General features: G+C 43.0%; 1 protein-coding gene across 1 annotated transcript in view; it reads right to left on the bottom strand.

Moving 5' to 3' along the window:
* LOC117736495 (tetratricopeptide repeat protein 28-like) overlaps positions 1-27453 on the bottom strand; it is a 155748-nt gene that overhangs the window by 20145 nt on the left and 108150 nt on the right. The window contains 4 exon segments of the mRNA XM_034541868.1: positions 4234-4757; positions 6168-6712; positions 6865-7661; positions 16565-17072. Of these exon segments, the coding sequence (XP_034397759.1) occupies positions 4234-4757; positions 6168-6712; positions 6865-7661; positions 16565-17072 (2374 nt within the window).

Raw genomic sequence — 27453 nt, 5'->3', positions numbered from 1 at the left:
ACTTTGTGATACACTCAGTTGTTTGGGAAGCCAGAGGCGAATGTGCATGAATGTGTGTGTGTGTGTGTGTGTGTGTGTGTGTGTCTCTTGGTGTGTATGTTCATTGAGTGTGCCTGTATCAGATCACCTGGCAAGCATGCAGTTTGTTTTTCACTTCCAATCCCTCAAGCAATGAGGCGTATGTCACATCTTTGCATGCAGTCTACCTGCCCAGTTCTGCTGCCCAATTACTGAGATGAAAATGCCACTCCACAGAGGACAATGATGAAAAAAAACGACAGCTGCTGGGCCACATATCACCCACAAGGTGCTAAATGCACAGCAAGCAGTCTGCAGTTTGCAATAGGCTATTGCTCATGCACAGTCTCACTTAACACGGCTCTGTATTTGCAAGTTGTTTCTCTCTACTCAGTGGTGCGATGGAGGGGTCTAAACATGCTTTTGGTCCAAGAGAGAAGAAAATGGGCCAAGCCACCCTCATCCGAGTCTGCTTTTCTCTGCATTCCTTGAAAACAGTCTGTGGCTGGACCAGATAAGCCAGGAAGAGAGAGTGTGACCTGAAACAGCCAGCCTATTCCGCAAGACCCCGCACACCAGGCAACCATAGACTTCACGACTCCTCCATGGCCACGTTAGTCGGCAGTCTTTGAAGCCTGAAACAGTCTCCCCTCTCGCCTTATCTTTCCACACACCCTCGCTCTGCCTGCCTGCATGCCTGCCCTCTTCCCCCATGCATCTGCTGTGCTCCTCTCGTATTCATTTTCTCATCTCCGTGCCTGTGTCTCTGGCCCCCCGGTACTCTCTCTACCTGTTTCATCTTGAATGTGGTGGCAGTGCTTGCGGGAACTCAGCACTGCTTAGGGCTCATTAGGCGCTGGAGCAAGAGAGGAAACAGATCTAAATTATCCTTTTCATTCTCTGACAGCCTCACCGCTCACTCATCTCAACGCTATCTCTAATCCTTTCATCTGCACGCGCACGCACGTGCATACAGACACACCTTTTTTTCTCGGAGCTGCACTGTGATAGTTCTTTATGATCAAGCTTGAATGTCAACAGAATATGTTTTCTTTATTCTCCAGTTCACAGTGAAATTATACATCTGAATTATGACTCCTGCCGATCTCTGCCTTTCTCTTCATCCCTCCATTTTTCCCTAACTATCTTATTCCCTCTGTTACCCCACCCTGTATCATTCAGTGTCTGTCACCGTGCATGCCTTTGGTGCACCCCGCAGGCACAGTCACGTAGCAGCGGCTGACAGAAGGATGTGGCCGTGGCTGGCTGCACCCTGAAGAGCAACTAGAGAACACTTTAAAGGCAGCTTGACAGCCGGGTGAGAGATTTTCTGCAGCCCCAGAGGCCCACGCACCTCTGGCTTGAGACAGAAGCTTTACGTGCAGATGCATGTGCGTTGGAAGAAGGGCACAACGTCTCATGCCGAAACAGAAAATACCCCGGCACTTGCATACTCATGACAACCCAGTACTCTTTGATCATGACCACATGTGAAAAAGAACTGCATGTCATTTACAGTAAGCGTACCATAAACAATGTTTGTAGAATAAACTTCTATAGACAGTTTGAGGATACACAATCTCACTACTGTGACTCCCTCTTCTCCACTCTGTCCCCACAGACCTCTGACATGTAGAATGAATATGAAGCATGATGGGGACTGTGACACCTCCACCAAATTCATCTTACATAAAATAATGGACACAACATAACGGACACAACATAACAGACACAACATAACAGACACAACATAACAGACACAACATAACGGACACAACATAACGGACACAACATAACGGACATAACATAACGGACATAACATAACGGACATAACATAACGGACATAACATAACGGACATAACATAACGGACATAACATAACGGACATAACATAACGGACATAACATAACGGAGGGCCAGGCTAATCATTTTTCTCCCTTTTTCAGATGTTGAATTGAAAGATGTTGTCCGTTTCAAGCCAAAGAAATAAAACGAGAAATAAAAAAGCCACTAAGGAGCTTCACAAGTTGAAAGCAAAAAAGTATATCAGCAGCTCACTATGGCACCAGTCAAATCCCTACTGTCATTTGAACAGCAACCAACATTCAAGATTTATAACATACAAATTGAGACTGAAAACCGATAGGGGTCCACAATATTGATGATAAAAGGTCCAGACATTTCACTAACCATCCAACTACTTTTTGTTTGATACGCCTCCTGATATGCTGTTCAAAGGCCTACCTACTCAAATTTGTTTTCTTACAATTGTTAAGTGTTTATAACACTTCATAATATAATATATTGAAAATGCACCACTTACATACTCTGTTTACGAACCTACAATGTTGGTCAAATTGGTCAGACACATGATTAAGAACCCCTTCTTACAGATCATGCAGATTTCATACAAGCGTATACTTAATTACCATCCCATACATGTATTGTACATTTAAGCCAAGATACAAAAACATGGTCTGTTCAAATACAAATTATATAAAGTCTACATTTTAAACTGATACAATTCAATTGGATTCTCTCCATGAGGTTATATTCTGCATAGTCCACATTGGTTATTATATCTCCAATCTGCATTTAGCAATATACCACCTTATTTTTAATAGATTGAAATATCAAGCATCAGGTACATTGTGCCTGTGAAGGTACATTTTGTCATTTCATTAGTTAGGGTTCCATAAATGAAGCGTAGAGAAACTTAAACACCTCCATTAGTCGCTACAATGACGGCATTGATTTAATGACAGCGTCATGCTAATCGTTGGAAAGTGCATCTTGGTGTGAAATGCCTCTTTTGTTAAAGAATGAGACAGCGATGTGCAATGTCTTTTAATATAAAATTACGGAAAGATAACTTGTGGAGCAGTGTGAAGAACACTTGAAGTGACAGAAATTATGTCTGCCCATCAGCAAATTAATTGGTATCTTCATGTGTCTTCCACCAAAGCCTTGTCATTCTGTATTACTGTGCAACACAGAATAACCAACACACGTACACACATGCACGCGCACACACGCACGTGCACACACACACACACACACACACACGCACTGATTTGGAGGTCACATGTTGTCAACAGTATCTGCACTAGTTTAGAGCTGCCTTTCCATCCCTCCTACCGATTAATCTTTTCTGATAAAAAACAAGCAGTCCAGCATGAAGAACAATACTTTTTTTTCCTCCTTATTTTTTTAAATCACATTACATGCCGTAGGAGTAGAAAAACTGAAGGAAAAAAAAACGTGCCAACTTTTTGGTCTGGGTAGGTTGGCCAGAAATAATTGGCTGTCGAGGATAGTGAAGGCACTGTTCTTTTTCACAGCCAGACCGAGGAACAATACAAGGACAGTGCAGGGGACAACAGGAGGACAGGGTGGAGACAGAATGGCCTGTCACCTTTGTTTCCATTAAAGCTCAACAAGAAGGCCTGCTGAGGGTGTATGGGTCACTGCAGGCCTGGCTAACTCCAATAGAGCGGATGGAGGAGATATATTCCTGTTCTCTTGCATTCACTCCCTGTAGTGTGAACAATACAACTGTCCTCTTATATGAGCTGCAATTTTCCTGGATTCAAACAGGGTTTGGGTCGTAACACAGTGGGTGTTCCTGGAAATGAGGTGTGTCGATGGGCACGGGTGAGGCTGGTGGTTTGGACAATCAGCTCCCATCTATGGATGCTTCCACTTATCACATCCTTGGTGACAAACCCTACCTGCACTTGCACTGACATAATTCATTTTTGAGACGCAAAGCTGCAGGTTTTTATTTCACCATAATCGGTTGGGGACAATGAAGCTTGTGAAGCAGGCATCTGTCAGCCACTGTGTGAAAGGATCCTTTGGCACCTCACTGCAAAGAACCCTCTGAGAAAAGTAGATATAGAGGTGTGAAGAACAGCTAGCAATAAACAGGAAAAAGCCTTAGCGTGCATCCTGATTGGTTTGCACAGTAATACACACAGAAATGCTGGTATACCTATACAGCACAGAAGACAACACAGACCCATAATATGCACATAAAATCCCCCTGTGCACTTATAACACATAAGCACAAACACAAACACACACACACAGCCTAATACAAATGTGGCACAGGCTTAGCAACAAATAGGCTCTGAATTTCATATTCATGAATTCACAAACTCTAAGCCTATCAGCTCAGGCAACAAAGGCAATCCTCTCTCCCTGACTCACTCACCTTCTTGCAGGTACATGACAGCCTGTGAGTAGTTTTGCAGTGCGTGGTGTGTTCTCCCCAGGCTGCCATAGGCCAGTGTCTTGGCAGCCAAGTCATTAGTCTGAGCCGCAACACTTAGGTGCTGTTCCTGGAACACGACTGCCCGCTCGTAGTTTCCAAGCGACTCATAGGTAAGACCCAAGTTCCCATAGGCGCGCGCCTGGCGCGCGGCGCTTCCTGCTTCCTCTGCAATCTCCAGGTCACTTTGGTGGCATCGCAGGGCTGTCTCATACTCTCCCATAGATTGATATACAACGCCCAAACCGCAGCTGGCATCCCCCTCCAGAAGTCTGTCCTGGGTGTCACGGGCAATTACCAGCTGACGCTCCAGACAGGAGATAGCCTGCTCATAATTTCCCAGCTGGCTGTGTAGTGCGCCCAGTTCACCATAGGCCTGAGCCTTGCCTCCACAGTCCCCCAGCTCATGAGCCACTACTAGCCGCTTCTCAAAACACACCAGTGACTGCTGTAGGTTTCCCATGGCCCTGCAGGTAAAGACAGAAAACCAATAAGATTAGGAGTGAGATAAGTGAGATAAGAAACTAACAAGACAACCTCCGAGAAAATCTGTCATTGGCTTTTTCCAACCAAATTTAACAAATACTGAGAGATTGTTAACGCCCACAACCTTCAAAATAAATCTTTCGCTCTTGGCTTATCTCAAATCTATGGGAAACTATGTTCCCGATTCAACATACATACATACATATATATATACATATATATATATACATATACATATACATATATATATATATATATATATATATATATATATATATATATATATATATATATATATATATATATATATATATATATATATATATATTCTCCTGGAAAAGAGCACCATTACAACGCAACATGGAATACATATTGCAGGAACACTCGTTTGCAAAGCACCAGACAATTTCAGTTTGGGGTTGAATGAAATATATATTTAGATGTCCAACACACTGCTGATAGCTGTTGATGTGGACAGACTGCAGTGTGTGGAAGGCTTTATGAGAAATGTGTGTTAGAAAAAGCTGTGTATGGTATTAGAGACCTGAGCTGTCAAAGGATCTGCGCTTCCATCCCCTTGTGTCTGTGTTGACGGAGAGTCATTCATCCCATCTCTGCATTTTCTTTGCTTTCACAGCCTTCAAAAATACTTTATTCACATGCTCACACCAACAATTGACGGATTTCGGTTCAAATGGAGCATTAAAAAGAATAAAAGCTGTAAGCTTAATTAATGTTGTGTGATAATGTATGTGCTTGACTAAGAGCTTTTAGAAGACGAGAAGGGTTTGAGTGTGATGTCTTTTATTCGCCTCTGAACTCATGCGTGGCTAATACTGCCATGTGTGACTGCTGTGGTGCCATGCTGATGACGCACAATAAGAAGAAAATCATCTCCGAAATTAGGGTTTCAGCAAGTCTTTCGTGTTGTATTTTGCACTATTGTCTCCTAGGATGCTATCAGCTCTTTGAAGCATAAGGAGAAATAGAAGGGAGACGAGACACAAGATGTAAGAGGTTGCTTGGAAATAACCGCTTTCCTCAGTTTCAGACATCTGTGTGCCAAAGCCTCTTTGCATACAGATAAGGCCAGGGCCACTAGGCTGCTGCTGAGACAGCGAGCACCAGGCTCACATCCAAGCTCCAAGGTGTCTCTAAACTACGGTGGTCCTTTATAGTGAGTGTAAGGAGAAAAATAATATGCAAAGTGGGATTACTGTGAATATTAGTAATACCCAGTCAATACAATTATCCCCTAGCTGTGGTCTATTATACGACAACAGCTTGGGGATATCGATTCTAGTGTGTTATACAAAGACTGAAACGTTTTTTTCTCACCGTGTGAAATAATCAATTTGAAACTTAAAGCCTTTCATTTAAAGCAAACTCACCTGTGTCCGTTGCCTAAGCCTCTGTAGGCCTTCTCCTGGTCCTGCATGCGGTTGAGGCTCTGGGCCACTGACAGATACTGGTCATAGTACTTGATGGCTTCCTCAAAGTCTCCCAGAGCCTCATAACAGTCTCCCAGGTTTCCATAGGCCCTGCCCCTGTCCATCAATGCCTCGTTGCCACTCAGCTGCTGCAAAGTGGCCAGCTGCTGCTCCAGGTAGCCAATGGCTTCCTCCATCACGCCTACATTCATTTTAGTGATGCCCATATTTCCGTACACCTGAGCCTCCACGACAGGATCCTTCAGCCTCCGCCCAAGCTCTAATTGCTCTTCGTAGCTCTTAAAGGCCATAGCGTACTTTCCCAGGGCCATGTAGACAGCTGCCAGGTGACCATGGGCTTTGCACTCTCCTGACACGTCGCCCAGCTCTTGATACACCTCCAGCTCCTGGGTGTGGTAGCCCAGTGCTTTGTCATATTTCTGCACAAGTCTGTAGGTGGCCCCAAGGGCAGCATAGGCACAGGCCTCCATCCTACGCTCCTTAACCTGAAACAAGATAGAATTTCATAATATCAGTATGATGGATGTGAGTGAGTGATATCAACATGCATTCCACATGACATTTCCTATTTATATGATGAATTTTTCTAGTATATATTCTATGTTAGGAGTATTACATTCATTGTGTGTGGGTGTACCTGGTGAGCTAAGGCCAGCTGCTGCTCGTAAAACTGAATGGCTCCAGCCACATCTTTTTTACAGACAAATATGTCCCCGAGGTTCCCCAGTGCTCTGAAGCGAGCCTGGGCATTGTTCAGGGATTGGGCCAGTGACAGCAGGTATTTCTGACACTCCTCTGCCTTAGTGAAGTCTCCCAGGGCCTTGAATGCCAACCCAAGGTTACAGTAGGCCTTGGCCTGACTCAGTTTATCATGAAGGTCCTTGGCCAGAGCTAGGTCCTGCTCATAGTACTTGACGGCATCCTGGTAGTTGCCCAGACAGTAGTGGGCATAACCCAGATTGTGACAAACTTTTCCTTCGGTTTCCATGTCTTGGAGGTCCGGGGACAAGCGGAGGTACTGCTCATAGTAGGGCACGGCCTGAGGGAACTCTCCTCGAGAGCAGTGGAAGTTGCCGAGGTTGCCCAGAGCCCGCGCCTCGCTCTGGACATCTCGGAGTTCACGAGCGATGTTGAGGTGGTTCTGGTAATGTTGCAGAGCACGGTCATGGGCTCCCAGGGCTTGGTAAGCCACAGCCAGATTTCCATGGGTGGAGGCCTGCGAGGCCCGGTCATTGACTTCCATGGATATCTGCAGCTCCTGGCGGTGATAGCGAACAGCCTGATCGAAGGCTCCCAGGGCGTTGTAGGCATTACCCATGTTACCATAGGCCCGGCCCTGAGCAGCATAGTCATTCAGCTCTTGAACAATGGCCAGGTGTGTTTTGTGGAGTTTCAGTGCAGTCTCATAATCCCCTTTCATCTGGTGGATTATGCCTGAGAGAGGTGTGAGAGACACAGGATAAAGTTAAAGACCCATTTGAAGGGGAACATTGTAGTTGAGGAAAATTCAAGTGCCTAGTCAGCTCTTCATTTACAAAACAAGTAATTTAGTTGTTAAAATATGCTCTCTGAGCCATCTGTTCTCTGCTTACACAACACTCTTCCACAGAATTATGGTCATTAAAACAACAGAGTTATTATAACACCAAAATAGATTCTTTTGACTGTCTAAGCTGTCTTTGATGATTGCGTCTTAGAGGGATTTTTAACCAAATCAACAACTTTTCCACAGGGTTGGAAATAGTTAAATAGGAAGTAAAAATGGGGGAGTGTGTGAAGTGCTGATGGAAAGCTCTGCAAACAACTTAAGAAAAATGAGATAAGTGTGGAGAAACAATAAATAATGGAGAACCCGGTGCATTGAACCTATTATCTCTAATAAAATACTATCCTCTGAAAAATAATAGCTTCACACACTAGGTGTTCATTCCTTAAATTGATAATCCCAGTATATAATCAATCCCTGGCCCCTGTAGTCTACATGTTGCAGTCTCCTTGGTCGACAGTTTAGTCGCATTATCTAAACCTTTTAATTCAGAAGTAAGACTGAAAGTGAGTGTACCAGAAATGTTGGTAATGTTGGATGAATTGACAGTATGGGTCATTTTTATCATTAATTTTGATTTCCTTTTTCAGTGACATCCCCCCACATGCACCGAAGAGTACAATCTAATTCTCTATAACAGACAGGAATGATGGCCAAAATAACAGATACAAGTGTTGCAATAAATCACATTTTCCTTTAAAGGTGGATCAAATAAATAAATGACGGGAGCTTACTAGGGTTGGCACGCGCACGCGCACACACACACACACACACACACACACACACACACACACACACACACACACACACACACACACACACACACACACACACACACACACACACACACACACACACACACACACACACACACACACACACACACACACACACACACACACACACACACACACACACACACACACACACACACACACACACACACACACACACACACACACACACACACACACACACACACACACACACACACAGAGAGAGTAAAGAGACATCAACATATCTGCCGTATTGCTCCTCCTTCCTCCTTCCTCCTGAGACTCAATACTAATCTGTGGGTCTGGGTCTTTTTTTGCTTTGCCACCAACTTTCAATGATAATAATAATATGAGAAAGAGGACAGGATGGCTGCAGGCTGTTGGATGAGACAGAGAAACCAGCTGCAAAGCCAATAACGTAGTCCTTCATTCACCAGTCTGGACATCATTGCTTTGCTGCATCAGCATGGATAATAATGGGCTACTAGGACGGGTTTTCAGCCACTGATGGGACACCGGGGATGGAAATGGCCTGAATGGGTGGGAACCAGAGCTCTGTGGCTTGTGGTGAGTATGTGATGGTGCCGCCGTAATTAGTTACCAGCATGTGCGTTTTCCCATTTATTTAATCTGAAACTTGCCACAGTTTGGGCCTGAACACGGGCTAAATAAACATAGGAACTAAAACTAAACAGACGGCTCAAATGACTGCAGAAATTATATGATAGATGTGGCTATACATTCAGATGTTGGCTAAATTAAAAAGCAGCACATTAGGACAATGAGAATGGAAAAAAACATGGTGCCTCTACAGTATGAGCCACTATTGGTTGGACAAATTACCACATATCTACCAACCCACCCACCTACCTACCTACCTACCTACCCACCCACCCACCTACCTACCTACCTACCCACCCACCTACCTACCTACCCACCCACCTACCTACCTACCCACCCACCTACCTATGTAGAGTGGTGGACATGGAAGAAATCCACAAGTGTGAAAGTTGCATAATCAGTAGTTTACTCTAAATGAAGTCTAAATGAGAAGATTAGTTTTAATCCAACAATCCAAAAATCCAACAGCTTTTTCTGCAGACAGATTGGATTTTGATGGGAAAAAACATAATCAAAGAAGCCTATTTAATTCAATTTGATTCTGCATGCTGCAAACACCTACTGACAAATGGAAAACCTGACTTGCTGTTTGTTTTCTTGCTTGTATTTTCAGGCTAATGTAATACCACCTGGACTATGACCTGGTAATCATCAGGTCACTGTCCTGAGGAATTGATATGCAATGTGTATCACAGAGTAGAACAAGGAGAGAAGCAGTGCTGCCAAATGATACAGATGTATTCAGATTACGGATTATACAGTGACTAAAATCCATGTGGTTCTTTGGACTGTGTACAGTACAAATACAGTAAAACTAAATAAATGAATGAGGCATAAAACATTTTGGATGTGAAGGTTCTACTGGCACAGACATTTCCTACACCTGGGACAAACCCCTCAGCTTTGCTTTTCCTGGGTGTATTTTGTAAGAGTGGAAGCATGTTGGGATTCATAGCAGGCTAATTGGAAGAGCACTGACAGCTCTGGCCACAAAGTCGCTCCCAAGGTTATTATTTCCCCAATGGAGGCTGATTTTACTGAGGATATAATGCCTACTGATGTATTACCAGCAAACATGTTGCATGCTGTAGGCTAAAAATGGATCTGGGTCCCGGCAATGGACGGAGGGCTAGAAGAGACAGCCATGACAGAGGCTGGGGTGTATGGTGAGGCTTGAGGTTGTGCATGGAAGCTGCAGCCAAAATTGCCATAAGCCTTAGGCTATGCCTGGAGCCACGCTTGAAGCAAGAAAATATTTTCTGTCCTTTCCCAATACGGCAAGAGGATTATGGAACCCTCTGGGTATAGTATCCAGCTGGATAGTAAATAAAACCATACCAAACATGCCAGTAAAGATTGCTGAAACAACAATTGTGAATTTGTATAGGTATTCTGGCGGAAGTTGTGACTTTGGTATGTTGTCCAAATCAAAATGACTCCAGTCAGATTACATTTACGTAGGTCTTAACATTATAAGTCTGTGGTGCATACTAAATACACTTGACTGGAATATATTACACAACATGGCTCAATTATTTCTCTTTTGTACACAGCTTGAGACAATGACATTTTATAGAGGGCCCAATCCATCCAGAGCCCTCTCCATCCCCCCATAACAAAAGACATTAAAAGCATGGCAGTGTGTTGTCACTTTTCATTACACAGCTGGCTGTACATAGGAGGGATATGCAGCAGTGATGACTTTGAGGAATGGTGTCTGGTTCTGAGTAAATCCCTGTGTCATTCTTCCAGTGAGCTATGGAGGTCCAACGCACTGCTGCCTACAGTCAGCTAAGAGGATTTTACCAACAATGGGGCTGCTGCCACTGGGTTGGTGTGATAGTAGAGATGACCAGCCTGATCCTAAAATAATGACCTGGGTGTGTTCCTCATTTCGATTTTATGAAGTAAAAGTTCATTTTTGAGAAGTAAAGACCACAACAGGATGCTGGAGTTGTGGTGTTTGGGGAAATGTTGATGCCTATCCAGGTCTCAGCTCCAAGAAATTGGCATGTGTAAAATACCACAATAGAGAAGTCTCCTTTAAAGGAAAATCCATTAAAACTGAGCAGTGTTCACAAAACACCGTAGCTAGCATGTTTAGTTTAGTACTTCTGAAAATTATTATTATTATTATAATTTCTAGATAATTTTGTCACTGTGAGAGTATTTACAAAGCCGCTCACATTATATGTTGTTAGTGCTAATGGATGCAATGAGACTGACAATAAAGGCTGTATCATGCTACATTATGTTTTACATTCAGAATAATTAATTTCTTTGAAGTAATTTAGAAATAAGAGATGGGAGAAAAGATAAAGGTAGGACACCTTTCACAATCATATTTTTGAGTAGATGCACCGGTTTGGATTTTGCATACATTTTCACCATTTTATCAAAAAGAAATATAGGAAAAGGTTCCTATCAAGTATTTACAACCTATAAAGATATGATATGGATGACTATATCATACTATGCAGGATTACTTTCATATAGACTTCCAGTCTAATCTTGCGAAAATGAAAGGGTGAATGGAAGTCGAAAGACACCATTATAATATGCTAATAAGAGTCTTAGTGCACGAGTTGTGAAATATACAATAGTGTATGTTATGATCTGTGGGGGGAAGTAGTGAGCTGAGGCAGAGCCTAGATCCTGCTGGGGTTTGCAGGGGCAGGGAAGGGGAGGAGCTGGGGGTCTGGTCTTAAGGTAGCAAATCCTCACTCACAGACCTGTGTCTGACTGACAGAGACAGGAAGGAGGCAGATTTTTAAAAAAGGACAGGGTATGGATGTGTGCTGCCTGGGTGGTCTGCCAAGTCCTGCATGTGTCCTCTAAGCATTAGCTGAGCTTCTCTCCTCTGTGCTCCTCCTGACCCTCACCCCTCCTTCAAACCAACTGTCGCTGTACTGTCCACACGCATGACATCTGATTCCTCCAACCACATAGTGCAACAATGTTCAGTCTCAATGGCTCCACTTTCTTTTTAGCACTGCACAATCGCCTCTCCATTTAGGAACAGATCACATTTCATGCTAAATCTGCAGATGTGCTTAATGCAGGGCACAGTTGCTAGATGCAAAAGAATGCTGCAGCTCTTTTGTTTCACTTAATAGCTCTGCAGTGTGGAGAGTAAGGCTGCATACAGTGAGCCAAACATCGGTGTAAGCACACACACTAGAAAAGTGTGTTTTGCAGGGCCTCTAGTCCAGTTTCTGGTGTGGTCCTCCGTCAGGACATTGAAGGGGGCCATGCAGAGGGAGGCAGCTTCTTCAACAAACTGCCAGGCTGCAAAGATCGGCTAGCTAGCAAACATTTCTCCAAGGCAAGCAACTTAATGGCACCCTAACAATCCCATCACCTCTTCTCGAACCACTCTCTCCTTTTACAGGCCAGCTAATATCTACTTACGTATTTACCCAGTCATTAATGGAGTGTTGAAGATGTCACCGATCTCAGATAAATGCACTTTTTTATGTATTTGTTTGTCTCTTTCCCCGTTTTCCCTCACAGCATTCTTTCAATCATCCTGTCTGGGCCATTAGGCTTGCTAAATTCCTCTTTAAATTCAGCTTTCTCCTGCTCGCTTTCCTGGTCAGACTAATAATATACAATCAGTGCTGTTTCCAAAGGCTTAGGTACAAAACTGAATAATCTCTGTGCCTCATTGCCCCAGGCAAGTCTGCTCCCTGTCTGTAGTTTGTCCCTGCTGTGGGCAGTCTGAAATTTGTTATGAAAAGGACTGTAAGTACTGGATTTATGGTCATGCAACCCTTTTTGTTGTTATAATGATGATGCACTAGTGGTAAAAGCATCATGAGAAACTAATTATTTGATGATTCACTTAAAAGGCTGACATAATTACTATAGTGTTACTATATTTTAACTGTCAACAAACACAGCCAACAACATTAGCAATACAAGGCTGAATCTACTAGTGTGCCATTGTTTCTGTCAGACATGTTTCAAAACATGGTAATCTAAAAGTAAGTGGAAAAAGTTGTGAGTAAAAGGTCTGAAAATAATTACATCTAGAAGTTATGTCCTGTTTGTTTTTGGATACCAGTGATATTTGAATACTGAGCATTGCTGTGCACATTGTCTGACTGTGTGTTGTCTTGTGAACTCTTTTTCCTGTTGCTTTGTTTTTGTGAGCATCAGCAGAAAACATTCCCTGGGGGATACTTGATAAAAGGAAAGGAAAAAAGCTTAATTAGGACTGTTACCTCTAGCTATTCTCACAGATGGAGTCGACATTTCAAGGGATTTCTTTTAGACATAGGGTCAAATGAGGAGGTGCGAATTGAGGAAAAGAGAGCACAAGAGAGACCAGGCTAAAACACAAACGCGATCAAAAAAACGTATTGAAAGTCTCTTTGAAGTGGAAGGCAAGAGAACATAATACAAATTCAATTCTGTTTCATGAATACCAGAAATGCGAGCTACATGGGAACCCACCACTTCAGTCCTCAGATATTAAATATTACTGACTTGGGGCTAAGTTAGTCAATTAATGAATAATAAATGGGGCTGGAAAGCAACATTTTCATATCCTTTATAGGTCAGAGTGTGCTGAGCCAGGGCTGCTGGTACCGCTGGGCATCATGTTTAGATATTACATGGCGATCTCTATACTACTGTACCTCAGAGCCATGTCAGCTGCTGCTCCACCCACACTACACGCAACATTAACGACAAGCTGAGAGGGCATAATAAAAGTTTGTTCTTTCCTGTTTCTGCAACTTCTCCAACTTCCATCTCTCACACAGTGTTTGTTACTTTTATCGCTGCTCGTTAATCTTCACTCGATCATCTCTCCCCTATTTGTGCACAGCGTAAAGGCAGCATTTTTTGAAGTCTGAAACAACATCCTGTTAGTTGTAGCACATATCTTATTGTGCTAAGCAGATTTGCAGGCATTGATAACGGGGTAGCAACGCACACTGCTGCAAACAAAAAACAACAACAACAACTCTGAGGCAATTACAGACTGATGTGTCACAACCTCCACTTCATTCTCTGTTATCTTCATTATTCAGCTCCTCTTGAATCAGCTATTAAAGGTAATTAAGCGATTCATCAAGTCAGTTTCAATTACTGGGAGCTTGACAGTTGCAGATTACAATCAGTAGGGGGTGAGGGAAGAAAAGGAGAGGGAGCCTTCAAGAACTGAAAATAGAGAAGAGGAAATAGACAAGAAGTACCAACAGATGAGGCAGCAATGAGATGGTCAGGAAGCTTCTTCAGGTGTCAAGAGGTACTGTAGCCACATGATGATGGAGCTTGTCTCCATGGAGCAACAGGCTTCATCGCTACCACCCACTCGTTTAGCTTCTGCGCTCACCAGCTGGAGGTCTTTACAGTGCATCAGCTACACTATCATTACCCTATCAGGGACTGGAAGAACTGTAATGTCACAACTAATAATGAAAAAACAGCCCTCTTGCCATCCAAATGGCAATCATACCACAGAACACATACCATTTGCTGCCTGACATATAGTCACTCGTTATAAAGCTCACACGTACGGTACTGTAGGATCAGAAAATGTTCTCACTAGAGCCTCTAATTTATGACAATCAGTTACCAGCTCACTTTTAAAATCAGGTGTGTGTTGGTGCTGAGATCACTCAAGGATGTGCAACCATTAGGCTGGTCAAAGGACAACTTTGCCGATTAACCCCACTTTCTGCTTGCCCACTTTTACACATTAGGTTAAATAATAATTCATCTGGGAGGAACTATTATGCCTCTTAGTTTATCCATTAGAGTCAGGTTTACTACTATCTTGATGGATATCATAAGTCACCCAGCGATGGTTGTAACTGCTTGACCAAATACAGGATAATTGTCCATACCATTTAACTCATGGGGTTTTGAATATCCAAAAGGTACACCTTTATCACTAATGTTCCTTTAGTCATTATATTTGCAGACTCTACAAGGTTACCTATCGCTAATAATGTCATTCTAGCACGATTTGGCTGTCAGATATTGGATTGTATAGGGTACAATAATTACATTTTAAGTTTCAATCAAAAGACCTGATTGTATATATTTAATTTCCCCGTCTCATTTTGTATTCGTCTTCACACCACCTTTCATTTCCAGACATGATTAAGTCCAAGCCAGTGCGGAGGTTAGAGCAGAGCAGATTAATTTGAAGAGATTTCTCGTAAAAAATTTAGAATTTTTTTATGGGGTTCATTTTCTACTCTGACAGCATTCGTTACATGTTGGCATTCTATCACCACATAACTTCCTGGGCTCACACATTACTGTTGGCTCTCAGATGCATCATCTTCTGTCTTGGCTCCCAAGAAGGCTTGCACTCCTCTACCTTATGCTCACATAATCTACTGGTCACCATTCACTGTGGAACATTATGTAACCATTAAATACGGTTCCTCAAAACAACTTTACATAAAATAGTGATGATGATACGGTAACATAATGCCAGCCTATGCCTAAAGGTAACACAAATACTCAGGTCTCACTAACCATAAATGTAATGGAAAACAATAGTGAGCCAACAGCTCATTTAAATGAAGACAAACAGATCTGTAACCAGCAGGACTGTCAAAACCCCATAGCAGGAAATGGGAGCCATCATACTGTATCCTCAGAACAACAACGCAGAAGCCAGAAACCCTTTTACTCTCTGTTTTTCTTCCCATCCCTCTTTTCGGTGGATTAGGTCAAATGAAGCTAAAATAACTTTAGCTAAACACTTACCTACTTCCAGTCTGCACAATATCTTACTATCCAACTACCAGGTGTTCCAACTGTATTTATTACAAGCTGCTCTGCACTAATCTTTACATTGTCATCAAAAGGGTCTATGAGGAATTTCCCTTATTAGATACTGTACATGCTCTGAATGGATTTCCATTAGAGGGGATGAGATAATACCCAAATCTGTGTAAAATGGGCTTGCAATATTTTGGGGATCCCTCTAATCTATTCTAAAGAGAACTCTTAATACCGAGATTCTCTCCAGTGATCAATGACCCATACATTAGAATATATAACTGTTGAGGCTGTGTCCAGAGCAACAATAGAGGGCTCGAACAAAAAAAAAACTGTCTGCAGTTGAACCTGGCTTAGCTTTTTCCACAACACAAAATATAATCCACTGTGCAGTGTATTGATTTTAATCACCTATCTGGGAGGTGTTTTTGGTCTTGCTTATCAAACTCAAATCTCACCTCATACCAATCCATACATTCTACTGTTGTTTATACCAAATACAGATTTAAAATCTATTTGTAATTAATGTCTATGATTTAGCTTTTTACTAACAGATATCATTTCCCAAAATGTGAGATAATTATAATGATATATCCAGATATCCAGTATATTAAATTAAGTCTTTTAGTACTTTGCATACATACCCAGATTGGAGGAGGCCCTTCCCTCTGCGGCCCTGTCCTTCAAACCCTCAGCTATAGACAGCTGCTGTTCATGGTACTGCTTGGCTCTCTCCAAGTCCTGCATGCAGCGAGCAGCATGACCCAGTCCTGCGTAGGCTCTCATCTCAATGGACTTTTCTTCCAGCTCCTGGGAGAGCTCCAGAACGTGAGTATGGTAGGACATGGCCTTGTCAAAGTTACGGTGGTAGTGGTAGGCACTGCCTAGGTTACTATAAGCACGAGCTTCCTCTCGTTTATTTTCCAGGGCCTTGGCAATGCCCAGATGCTGCTCGTGGCTTTGGACAGCATTGTCAAAGTCTCCCATGGCAATGTAGACGGCCCCCATGTTTCCCAGCTCGCGAGCCTCAGACAGCTGATCCTTGGACTGCTTGGCCAGTAGGACACACTGTTTGTGGCTGGCCAGGGCGTTCGGATAGTCGCCAATGGCTGTATATACATGGCCCAAGCTGCTCAGCGCCATTGAAGCAGCCTATGGATAGAGAGACAGAAAAAGATAGACAGCAGATAAGAAAAAAGCAAGGTAATAAAACTGTGGTCAAATGAAAAAAATATATTATTATACCCATATTACATCACTACTGAGTACTGATGTTGCCTTTACATCACAGATTACCTACCCACACTTAAACTGTTCCTTTAGACAGAAATATTGTACATCAAATGGAAAAAAAAGAAATTCCTAAATCTGTTAGGGGGCTTACAACTCATAGACCTAACAACAAGCACACCCTGATTTGATTTTGTCGTTGCTAAGCAAGGAGGGAGGTAAAGTGTGATGCAGATCAGCGCAGCAGCAGGCTTGTTTTAAAGCCGACAGTTTGTCCACTGCAATCACGCTTCATGCCGTGCCACCACCAATGGAACAAAGACACTGCTAATCAGGAGGGAGAGGAGAGAGGTTTTAGACTCACAGCAGAGCTGTGGGGGGCCAACTGGCTGACTGACTGACTGCTGGCAAGACCTCTCAGGCTTAAAACAGAAATAACAATATTATGAATATTCTCATTTTTACAAGCACAGTCCACCTGTGAAAACACAACTAAACTGAACACTAGCTACAACTGCAAAAGGAGGTCTAGCAGGAAAATGGAGAGGTTCCTCAAAATGCAGTCTTGACCCTCTATGTGACACATTCACTGCAGGCTTATTACCTGTTTATACAAAGGGTAAACAGCTGGGAATTGGGGTCAGCTGTTTTTGTGTGACCAGATGTTCAATTAATCATGCAGGGCCAGCTAATAAAGCGTCTACTTCCTGAGGTCCCACTCTGCATCCTCCAGCCAGGAAAGGGGTTGGATGCAGGCCAGCGGAGAGGACAGACAGTGAAGGCCACAGTGCTGCCCATCTTGCCCAGCTTGGAGCTTCAGCAACAGGGATGACCCGGGTCATGCTGGGAGCATTTTGAAACAGACAACTTCAAAGTCAAAAGTCGGCTCCAGTGAATGCTCGACGACTCAATGAGGTTTCAGTAGTAAGCTTATGAAAGCACTTGTCACATCCATATGTTGCAAAACTGGCCACTGATGCTTGCAATGGGCTTCAGTGGAGGCACAAGTGCCATCCTCTTAAATGTGAAAAATTTACATATGTATTATCCCATATATACATCAATATGTCATTTAAAGAATTTTTTGCCCGATATATATTCTTTTTTCTCCAGCGTCACATAATGAAACTCGGAATAAATGAGAAGCAAAGCATATAGTTGAGAAAAAGAATACAACACTCTTAAAGACGCTTTTCTTTGAATCGTTCATACATTCTTTTTCTAAACACACACATACGTACGTAAACCCCACCTACCTATCTTTCCTTCATTTCACATAGCTGCTGATGCCTGGAACCAATTACCTGCTGACATAAGGACTTCCATCAGTTTGCTCAAGTTTAAAGACTCGACAAGGCATTATACAGGCCCAGGGAGGCAATTACCCTTCGTCACAACTGTTGCTGTTTCATGTTCCCAGATAGCCTATCTAGGGCTGCTCAATTACATGTGCCGTTTGAAGCTTCGCTCCATCTCTCTGTCTCAAACTTCCATTTTTGTGAGCTGAAATCAGAGATGATTCCATTTCTCCGTCTGTCTGCAACCCAGTGCAGCAGGAGACACGGGGAGAGAATGTGAGACGGGGGAGAGCAATCTTTCTCCAGTTGGGATGAGTTGCTCTTGTGATCAGTGTCCCTCTAAAGTGAGACTGCAACGCTGCATTTTCTCCTCCGATGGACGCCAAGATAATGAGGAGCCAGCCTCGCTAGTCACATGGGATGCATGTGTTTGGCTCAAGGACAGACACTGGGACCATATTGCTCACTTCTGACTGCAGCCCTCTCCCATCACTGCCCATTTTGACTTCCCACCTGTATCGCAAAATAACATTCTGTCTGGGAAAGAAATAATTGCCCAAAATACATAATTTCTGCTAAATTGACTTCATTCTAATTTGATTCCATTTCTTTTCTGCACTCCTCCCGCCCTGTCCCGCCCTGTCCACACCATCTCCCCCACTTCTCTCAATCCGTCTGCAGAGTCAGATCTGATTGTGTTTACAGAGTCCAGCCCTTCTCTGGATGTGTGCTTATTTGATTAATCCAAGCGCCGTGCTTTATAAACTGTTGATAAACCGCTGGCTCTTATCAGCAAACTCATTTTGCGCCAAGGGTCTCCTAATGAAAGGTAAACCAGTTCTGCCTGGGAGAGACGAGAAAGAGAGCAGGAGAGGGCTGATATGTTAATCAGAAATACTTGGCTCCAACAACATTATTCCATTTCTTTCCTCTGACAAGGACAGTGGTTTCGGATTCCTTGCTGATTCTCCTCCGTCAGCCCCCTTTACTAAGTATGTTTATATTCTGTAGAACATTAGAGATATGGCTGCTTTCATAGCACATGCGAGAGGTAATGTATTGTACTTAGCGTAATTGTCCCCTTATGCCACGGAGTGGAGCTGCTCTTGATGGCTGGGCTTGGTGCAAGATCTGTTACTCTGAGCCAATGGTGTGTTTAATGTTCTTATTCCTGCCCACCATTTCACTTCCATGTTGAACTTTGTGGTTGTGCCTCGCAGCTGTGTGAATATGCCTTTAAAAATCCTCCCTATTTCTTTTGGACCTATATGAGCTCTAATATACGCCAAACGACCAAGGCTATCATCACAGACTGGGAGAGCAAATAAGACAACCAGGGTCGTCATGGAGATGTAAATAGTTGGATAATGGCCGACCAGGCCTTGTAGAAGCACAAAAAACATTTGTGTGGAATCTCCTTCTGAGTGGCCAGAAATGGAAAAAGAAATCAAGCATCCATTGCTTTGGCATCAATTCATTAAATTCCATAAAGAAAGACTTTCCTGTTGCACCTGTTGCTCATTTTATTTGAGACAAATTTCTTCCCTGACATAATTTTGCAGACATTCCCAATGAAACCCAATGTTAGTAAGGCAACTGTTTAATTATAATACTTGTACAGATACAAATTATATTACAAATAATTGTAATTATTAATAAATTTAAATCATTTCAGAAAAAAATGTAGGGCATGATGGGAGAAGGAATAGTGAGCATAAGAGAGGCAGATAGGTGTAAGGTGTTAAAGAGCCTAGTTTGCCCTCTGTCCAAAAGCCATGTCCTGCAGGAGGGCAGGGCAGCCACTACGTCAGTAAAGTGCTATTAATAAGATTATATGGGAAAGGAGTCACTCTCTCTTGACAAGAAAGGATGGAGAACAGGTTTGATTCCATTACTGCAGAGGTGGGAACAAACCAGTCTTTCACTGGACACCAATACAGATGTTAGGCCGAGAAAAAAAAAAACCATTGTTTGCAAGAATACAGACACTTGCACTAACTGCATTCACTGGAATAAACACATGTTACTTCTGAGATTTGTAAATAGTACAACAAAGAGAAACAGCAAACGTTTATTTGAAGAAGGTTTTTTTGATACTTAATACTCATATCAACCAAATTTCCCCCTGGGGATGAATAACTAGTATCTATCTATCTATCGATCAAAAATAAGTAATCAAATATGAGATCAGTTATCCAAATAGTTTTCCTGTCGATTGACGAATTCATCAATTCGCTAACAGACCAAAATGATCAAATATATTCCAGCGGAAGTATTTGTGTGTTCAAGAGCTACATACAGTATGTATTGAGTGCAGACTGCTATTTAATGAAGGGGTTGAACAGCAGAGAAAAACAAGCCACTGCTTTACCAATCACTTCAAAAAGATGACGTGTCACGCACACACACACACACACACACACACACACACACACACACACACACATCTAATTAAAAGGCAGTGCAGAGGGAAGGTGAGGAGGACCATGCACCAGTGTTTCCCTTAACGAGCTGGGCTCAGGCAGCAACAGGAGCTGGCTGGCAGGGAACAGAAAGGCACACTGGAGGGAGTGGGGGAGTGTGTTGGGGGGGGGGATAAAAGGCTACAGGAGAGATTGTGTTTGAAGGATGAGAGAAGAGAATGCTGGAAACATCCCCAGGGTGAGGATGTCTTTAGATCTGAATCACCTGCAGAGAAGCATTTTGACGAAAAAGGAAACATCTCAACTGTAATAAACTCAAAGATGGAACAGACCAGTCAGAGAGGCTTTCAAAGACGCTTCAAAGATCCTTTGGAGAGGGGCATGTTCTTGTCTGTGTGTGTATGTACAAAGAAACATGTATGCACGAGAACGAAAGAGGGGGAGTATAGCGAAGGCATGCTGATGATGTGCAAGCTGGGGCGGGGATGGATATGATAAAATATTCATGTGTATACTCGATTCTTTTCCCTCGCTCAGTATTTGCATACAGATATACAGTAGATCCTATGGGAGCCACCATTAGATCAGCCAAATGACTGCTTCTCTGCCATATCAACACCTTCTGCTTTTTTAACCGGGCAAATGCTGTGCTCTGCCAAGTGAGGACAGGTTCAGCTGTGCCCGATTGCTCTCTTTAATACATACACTCACGAGAATACACAGAAGGATTCAGCAGTCCACTGTGGCAAATAAGCCCGCACAGGCCACAACAAATTTAACTTTGCTTCCACTGAAGCCAAATTATAGACCCCGTTGTCTTTAGGTTTTGATATTCGTGAAATGTCATTACTCTTTCCAGAATAAACAAATCAATGCAAAGCAGGCATTGTCTAGAATTAACCTTGTTTTGAAAGGCTGTTTCAGAGAAAAACAAACAGAGATATCTAAGTTACCTTGCAGTTAACTGGTTTCAATAATCAATCAACAGAGCTAATCAGATCTATTAACACTGGAGCCACTTGTTTCTCCATAACCTGTGTGACATCCAGCTAATAGATAAATGACGCCAGACGGTCTGTAGCTTGATAATTCCTTTAGCCTTCACAGGAGATGTTCACAAAGGACTGATTGTCACTAAAGGTCAAGCTACGGGTAAGGGCACTCGTGACAGCTACTACGCTGTCTGTCAGACTGTCTGCTGCTCAAACGGTCTCACACTCACAAGCACATAAACACACTAACACCCATGCAGCATTTCATGAAGTGAACTTACGATACATACAAGCTGCAGTGCAGGCAACGCTTACATGAGTGAAAAAGCTATCTTTTTTTGTCTCAACTGTGGTAGTCAGTGCAGTGGTGCATACACACAAAGTAATACTCAAATATACCAAATGTATCCAAGAGCATTGTGGCTTCTCTCTGTCACGGTGTGTGTGTGTGTGTGTGCGCGGTCGCATTTTGTATTTGTGCTAGGGCATGTATGCTTGTGCTTGTGTGTTTGTTTGGAAGAAACACAAGAGGCACTGAATTAAATTGGATCCGACAACCTCCATTAGTGTTAGTAGACATTTTGACTATTCCCTTCAAGTAATGAGGGAGTTTGATATTTCAAGCTCCCTCTCTCTGACAATACACTCGACAAAACATGGTTTACAGAAATGGCCAAATGTTAAGTGAGGAAAAGCATCTCCTGCATCTATTGAGGGAGGCGCTGTAACTGAGCTGGAGGTTTGCTCCACCTTTGCAGCCCCCAGAGCCCCTACCTCAGTCCCAGCGCCTGTCCCCAGTGACAGGATGTCAGCATTGTTCAAATGCACAAACAGCCCTCCGGCCTTCTGATATAAACACATGAATCTTAAGTCTGGTTGAGGAGGAAATTGAAGAGGTGGCACACTGCCGGGAAGCGGGGCACTGTGAATGAATCTTAATGTACTCTAAATCAGAGCAAAGCCCTGAAGGGCTGCACGGGGCTGCTGTTTATTTCTGTACTGAAGTCAAATCTCCACGGGCATAACTGTGTGATGCCTGCTGGTGCAGGGAATCAATTCTTAAGAGACCTTGTGATGGTGACAGAAGGGGAAATCACAGTGGCGTTTGAAAGTAATTCCGGGAGGGGTTTGAGGTAAACATCAAGGTTTGCCACTTTGCAAGGCCTCAAACTAGGGGCAAAGCATGATGCTGCAAGGAGTGGATAACTCTTTCTTTAAACACTAATAGGGGTTAGGGGCAGTTAAAGTGACTCTTTGGACTCTGGATGTAATCAGAACTGACGGTGGTGATTCAAATTGGCCTACCTGTCAGCAGTAGAAATATTCTGAGCCACAGTGAAACAAATATAAAGATATCAAAGTGTATCTGTTTTGTTATGACTTCCTGCCGGGTCGGAGAACACAGGGACACATATTGAATCGCTTGCAGGGCCCACTTGCATTTGAGAGCATTCAGCAGGAAGCCAGGCAATCAATCCAAGGTAGCAGGAGTCCAGGGTTATTCAAGGGCATTTTGGAGACATAGGGATGGGTGGTGCTGTCCCTGTTAGCCCAAAAAACTGAACAAATCAGGCCTGACATATAGGTCTACACATAGTCCAACCCTTTTCAGTGGTACACGAAAAATTCCATTTCTTAAGTGGGAGAGGAGAGGAGAGGAGAGATAAGAGAACACAGGTTAAGGTCTGAGGACCCAGATCAATGAGCTGGCCAGAGCTGTTGCCTGCAGCAGCCTGACACAATGAAAGAAATGAAGAGTGACAACCAAATGTCCAGACTCTCAGCACCTCACCGTTCCCTTTCAGAAAGGAGACAGAGCTTTTGTTCTGCTCTCCTCTAATCCATCTGCAACAGCAAGGAACTCATACTTAATGAGTTTAGATCAAATCAGATTTCTGTGAAATAGAAGGATGCATGGCTGCTTTCAATTGCCTTATTTTTAAATGTGTTTTTCTTTTGTGATATGTAAAGGCAAGCTTCATAAAATGGCTGTGAATAAAAACTAGATCAATGTTGAAAGGAGTAAAGAGAAATAATTGTCAATTAGCTAAATCGACTGTGTGCATCATGTCCCTCGATCAACTCTTTCTTTTCATTAGTGAGAAAGGTCTCAAATGTCCAGCACTGCAGGCAGTGAGTATGTGTGTAGTTCTGAAGCGGTGAAATAAAAATTGACTTATTTGCACCTCATGTCATGTCAGTATCAGCTCAACAGCGGTGAAACAGAGGGGATGTTTCATTCCTGGTTTACGAAATACAATGGTGGCTGCCACAGGCCAGAAGGCTTAGGCCTCGCTGTGGCTTTGCTTTAATTCTGTGTTAATAAATGAACTGTTTGACTGTTAAGAGACACCCAGGACAGCCTTAGTACTGTACACAGGTAAAGGAAAAAATAACTACACAGCATTCAATTTACATCAAGATTCCTGTAGCTACACAATTCAATTATGTTTATATTAACATTTGATCAAATATGTGAAAGGTGTCACTCGTGGTGACAAACTCACAGAGATGTATCATCCTACTCTGCAGCTCTGCAAAGCATTGTTGTCTCTTTTGTTGTTTCCTGACCCACAAATTCTTCTCTAATAAATCCTGTTTTCAGCAGCAGGCGGCTGTCGACACTTTATGCTACTAGGACAAATAAAGTTGGCAACTGTTGAAGAAATTGGAACATCTAGCAGCTAAAGATCCACATATTATTCTCTGGAGTTGGTGGTGACCATGACAACAAAAAAGAACAATGAATATTTGACTAAAATGTGTAAGCTAGCCAGAAACATTACTTCAAATGAAGGCTAATATTGCTCTGTGTCAGCTGTTTTTTAAGACTTTGTCAGATGTTGTATTTCTTTGGTTGAAGGTGATCAGATAAGGAACATAAATGTCAGGGAACAATATAAGTCTCACAATATATGTTCTGCATGCTGAGTAAATTCAAAAACAGCCATATGCATGACAGATCAAGGTATACCTATGGTAATGTATACCCTACGTCAACATCTATAAAACAAATAAAAAAGTATCCCCATCAAAACAACCTACCATCTCTCACCTGTAAGCGCAATCATGCCTTATACAGAACCTTGTTATCATGCTCTGAAGTGTTGGGCGAATAAATCTGCATTGACATGCAGCTGAGAGAGTAAAAGGAGCTCGTTCCACCTGCAGCCTAGCACACAAACCATTTAAATCCCTTCCTCCCTCTGTGCTTTTATTCCCCAAATGTAATTACAAGCCTGGTGAGGGTGGCTACTGCTGCCTGGGAAGACTGCAGAACACAGCATCAACATCAGCCCTTGGTGGGATCAAGAGACAGGGCTGTCCCTCATAAGCGCCTCAGTGCTCCATAGCCTGTGGCTCTTCCAAACTACACTAGACAAACCCTGTGCTTTCTGCACCACTGGGTCCTTCGCTTTGGCCCCAGGCGGAAAGAACTGGTCCCACTGATAAAGACTGAAAAGAGGATCTCACTACTTACTGGGCTGTATTATCACATCCATAAATGCATTATGCACACACACACACACATACATATGCACAGATGCGTGCACACGCACACACACACACACACACACACACACACAGGCACAGACACAGACAACCTCCCACTGTGACAGATATTTAAGACCATGAGGATAGTAAGCTCCCTTAGTGCAGTATGATGGAAACCAAATTCCAGCAACATTCCTTTCCATGTCCCATGTAAGACACATTTGCCTCCTGGGGGGACTGTGTGCCTATTTTTAATGGATATGTGTGTGTGTATGTGTGTGTGTGTGTATAAAGGCAGAAGGATCAAAATCAGAATTACCTAACTAGTTTCCTTAAGTCCCAAATTTCCCAGGACGGTACAGCAGATCTCCACTGATGCTATTAATTTGCAGGTAAGATTGACTACCGAGAAGCAGGCAAACCCAAAGAAAAAGATGACAGCAGATGAGGGATCAAGGGCGTGCCGGGGTGTGGTGCGGATGAGACAGGAAGGAACGAACAGGAAATAATCGCTGCTTTTAAGGGATGTTTTTTGGAAGATGCTGGGCCACCTGCCAGTGATGCCTCCAGCTGTGAGCAGACGCCACAGGACTCTGATTGACAGAGAGGGTAAATAGTTGCTAGCAGGGGCCCTGATTGTATCTATCGCCACTGGCACCATGGAAGTCAGAGTGGAAGGGCAATGGCTTTTGTTACAGTCCTTCAGCCACAAATTAAGTTGGCATCTCAGCTGAGCCACCCAAAACCACGTTGCTTAGATCAGTTTTTTGCTCCTAAAACCCACCCTGTGCCCACCAAAAAAAAAAAGTATCTGCTACTTTAACAGATGCTTTTTGAGGAACACATCTTAATGGCTAAAGATACATGGAGGGATGAGGGGTGTTCAGGAGGAAGAGCTAGAGGCAGAGCAGAGAGGGGAATATGTAGAGAAAATGCAGGGACACTATTGGAATTTCTCTGGAATGCATTTCGTGTTTTGGTCACGCAATGTAAGAAGGAAAGTTTGCTAGTGTGGGAGGACTACTTGGCTCTGCTAAACTATCCACACAAGCCAAAGCTAAAAGAAGGTGCTCCTGGTGGGGGGAACTTTGTAGGCGGAGCAAAACCCTGAAGAGTGTCATCTGACTCAAAGCAGACATAAGTACCAATCAAACTCTACTTCCACCAGTCAAGAGTGAAAATTATAGGAAAAACACCAGTGTGGCTTCCAACAAAGTGGATTTCTGTCTGTGCTAGATTGTCCTCTTCACACTGGAGCAATCAGAGGCCACTTTTCAGCTGCCATTAAGTGAGATGCAGTTTTCACAGCCATAACATATGCCTATCTGCTGCTTAACAAAGGTGAGCGGCTGAGTTTGGAGGAACTAAGCAAAACTGAGCAAAGAAAGGGGCGGAAATGAAAAGGGTGAGAAGGAAGAAGGGGGTTAGAAGTAAAGCTGAGCCAACACCAACAATTATTACATGACTCATCCCACATCTGCAGCCATGAATGGCGCGGGCCGAGACTAAGGTGGACTGTAATCAGAGCCTAGCTGAGCAGTACAGCCAATAGACACACTGCTAAGTACACTGGAGACTATACACAACTAGACTCTTTACATAGCCCTTCCTGTGTATTGTATAACTCTTATTCCTGTCCAATACAGCTCTGACAATGTTCTCTTTGAATTTCACTTCTGTTCATATTTAGTCTTCATGTAAAGTTGGGTACTACGCAAACGCCACCTGGTTTAATGACACACTGACCCACACCTAAATCATATTTGTGCAGTTTCCTCTGTTTACTGTCTGCCTGCAAGTTCCTGAGTGTGTATACATACACACAACAAGCAGAGAACACACTGGAGACATACCCAAACAAAACTCATCATCTCTGGGAACGTGAGATTCCAACACAGCATGGATAACAACCATAAAGCGATTTTCTCTTGTGCATCTCTTCAGAATTGCAGGTCTACATGTGCAAACACACAAACTCCACACACATGAAAAGACAATAGTGAAAAGGTCCCTTTTGTCTGCTCAACACTGATGAAAAGCTACCCACTGCGAACTTCAATCACATTCGAAAATGAGTTGGAGATGCGCTGTAACC

This window comes from Cyclopterus lumpus, chromosome 9 (assembly GCF_009769545.1).
Source record: "Cyclopterus lumpus isolate fCycLum1 chromosome 9, fCycLum1.pri, whole genome shotgun sequence".
NCBI lineage: Eukaryota > Metazoa > Chordata > Actinopteri > Perciformes > Cyclopteridae > Cyclopterus > Cyclopterus lumpus.
This window is presented reverse-complemented; position numbering and strand designations above follow the sequence as displayed.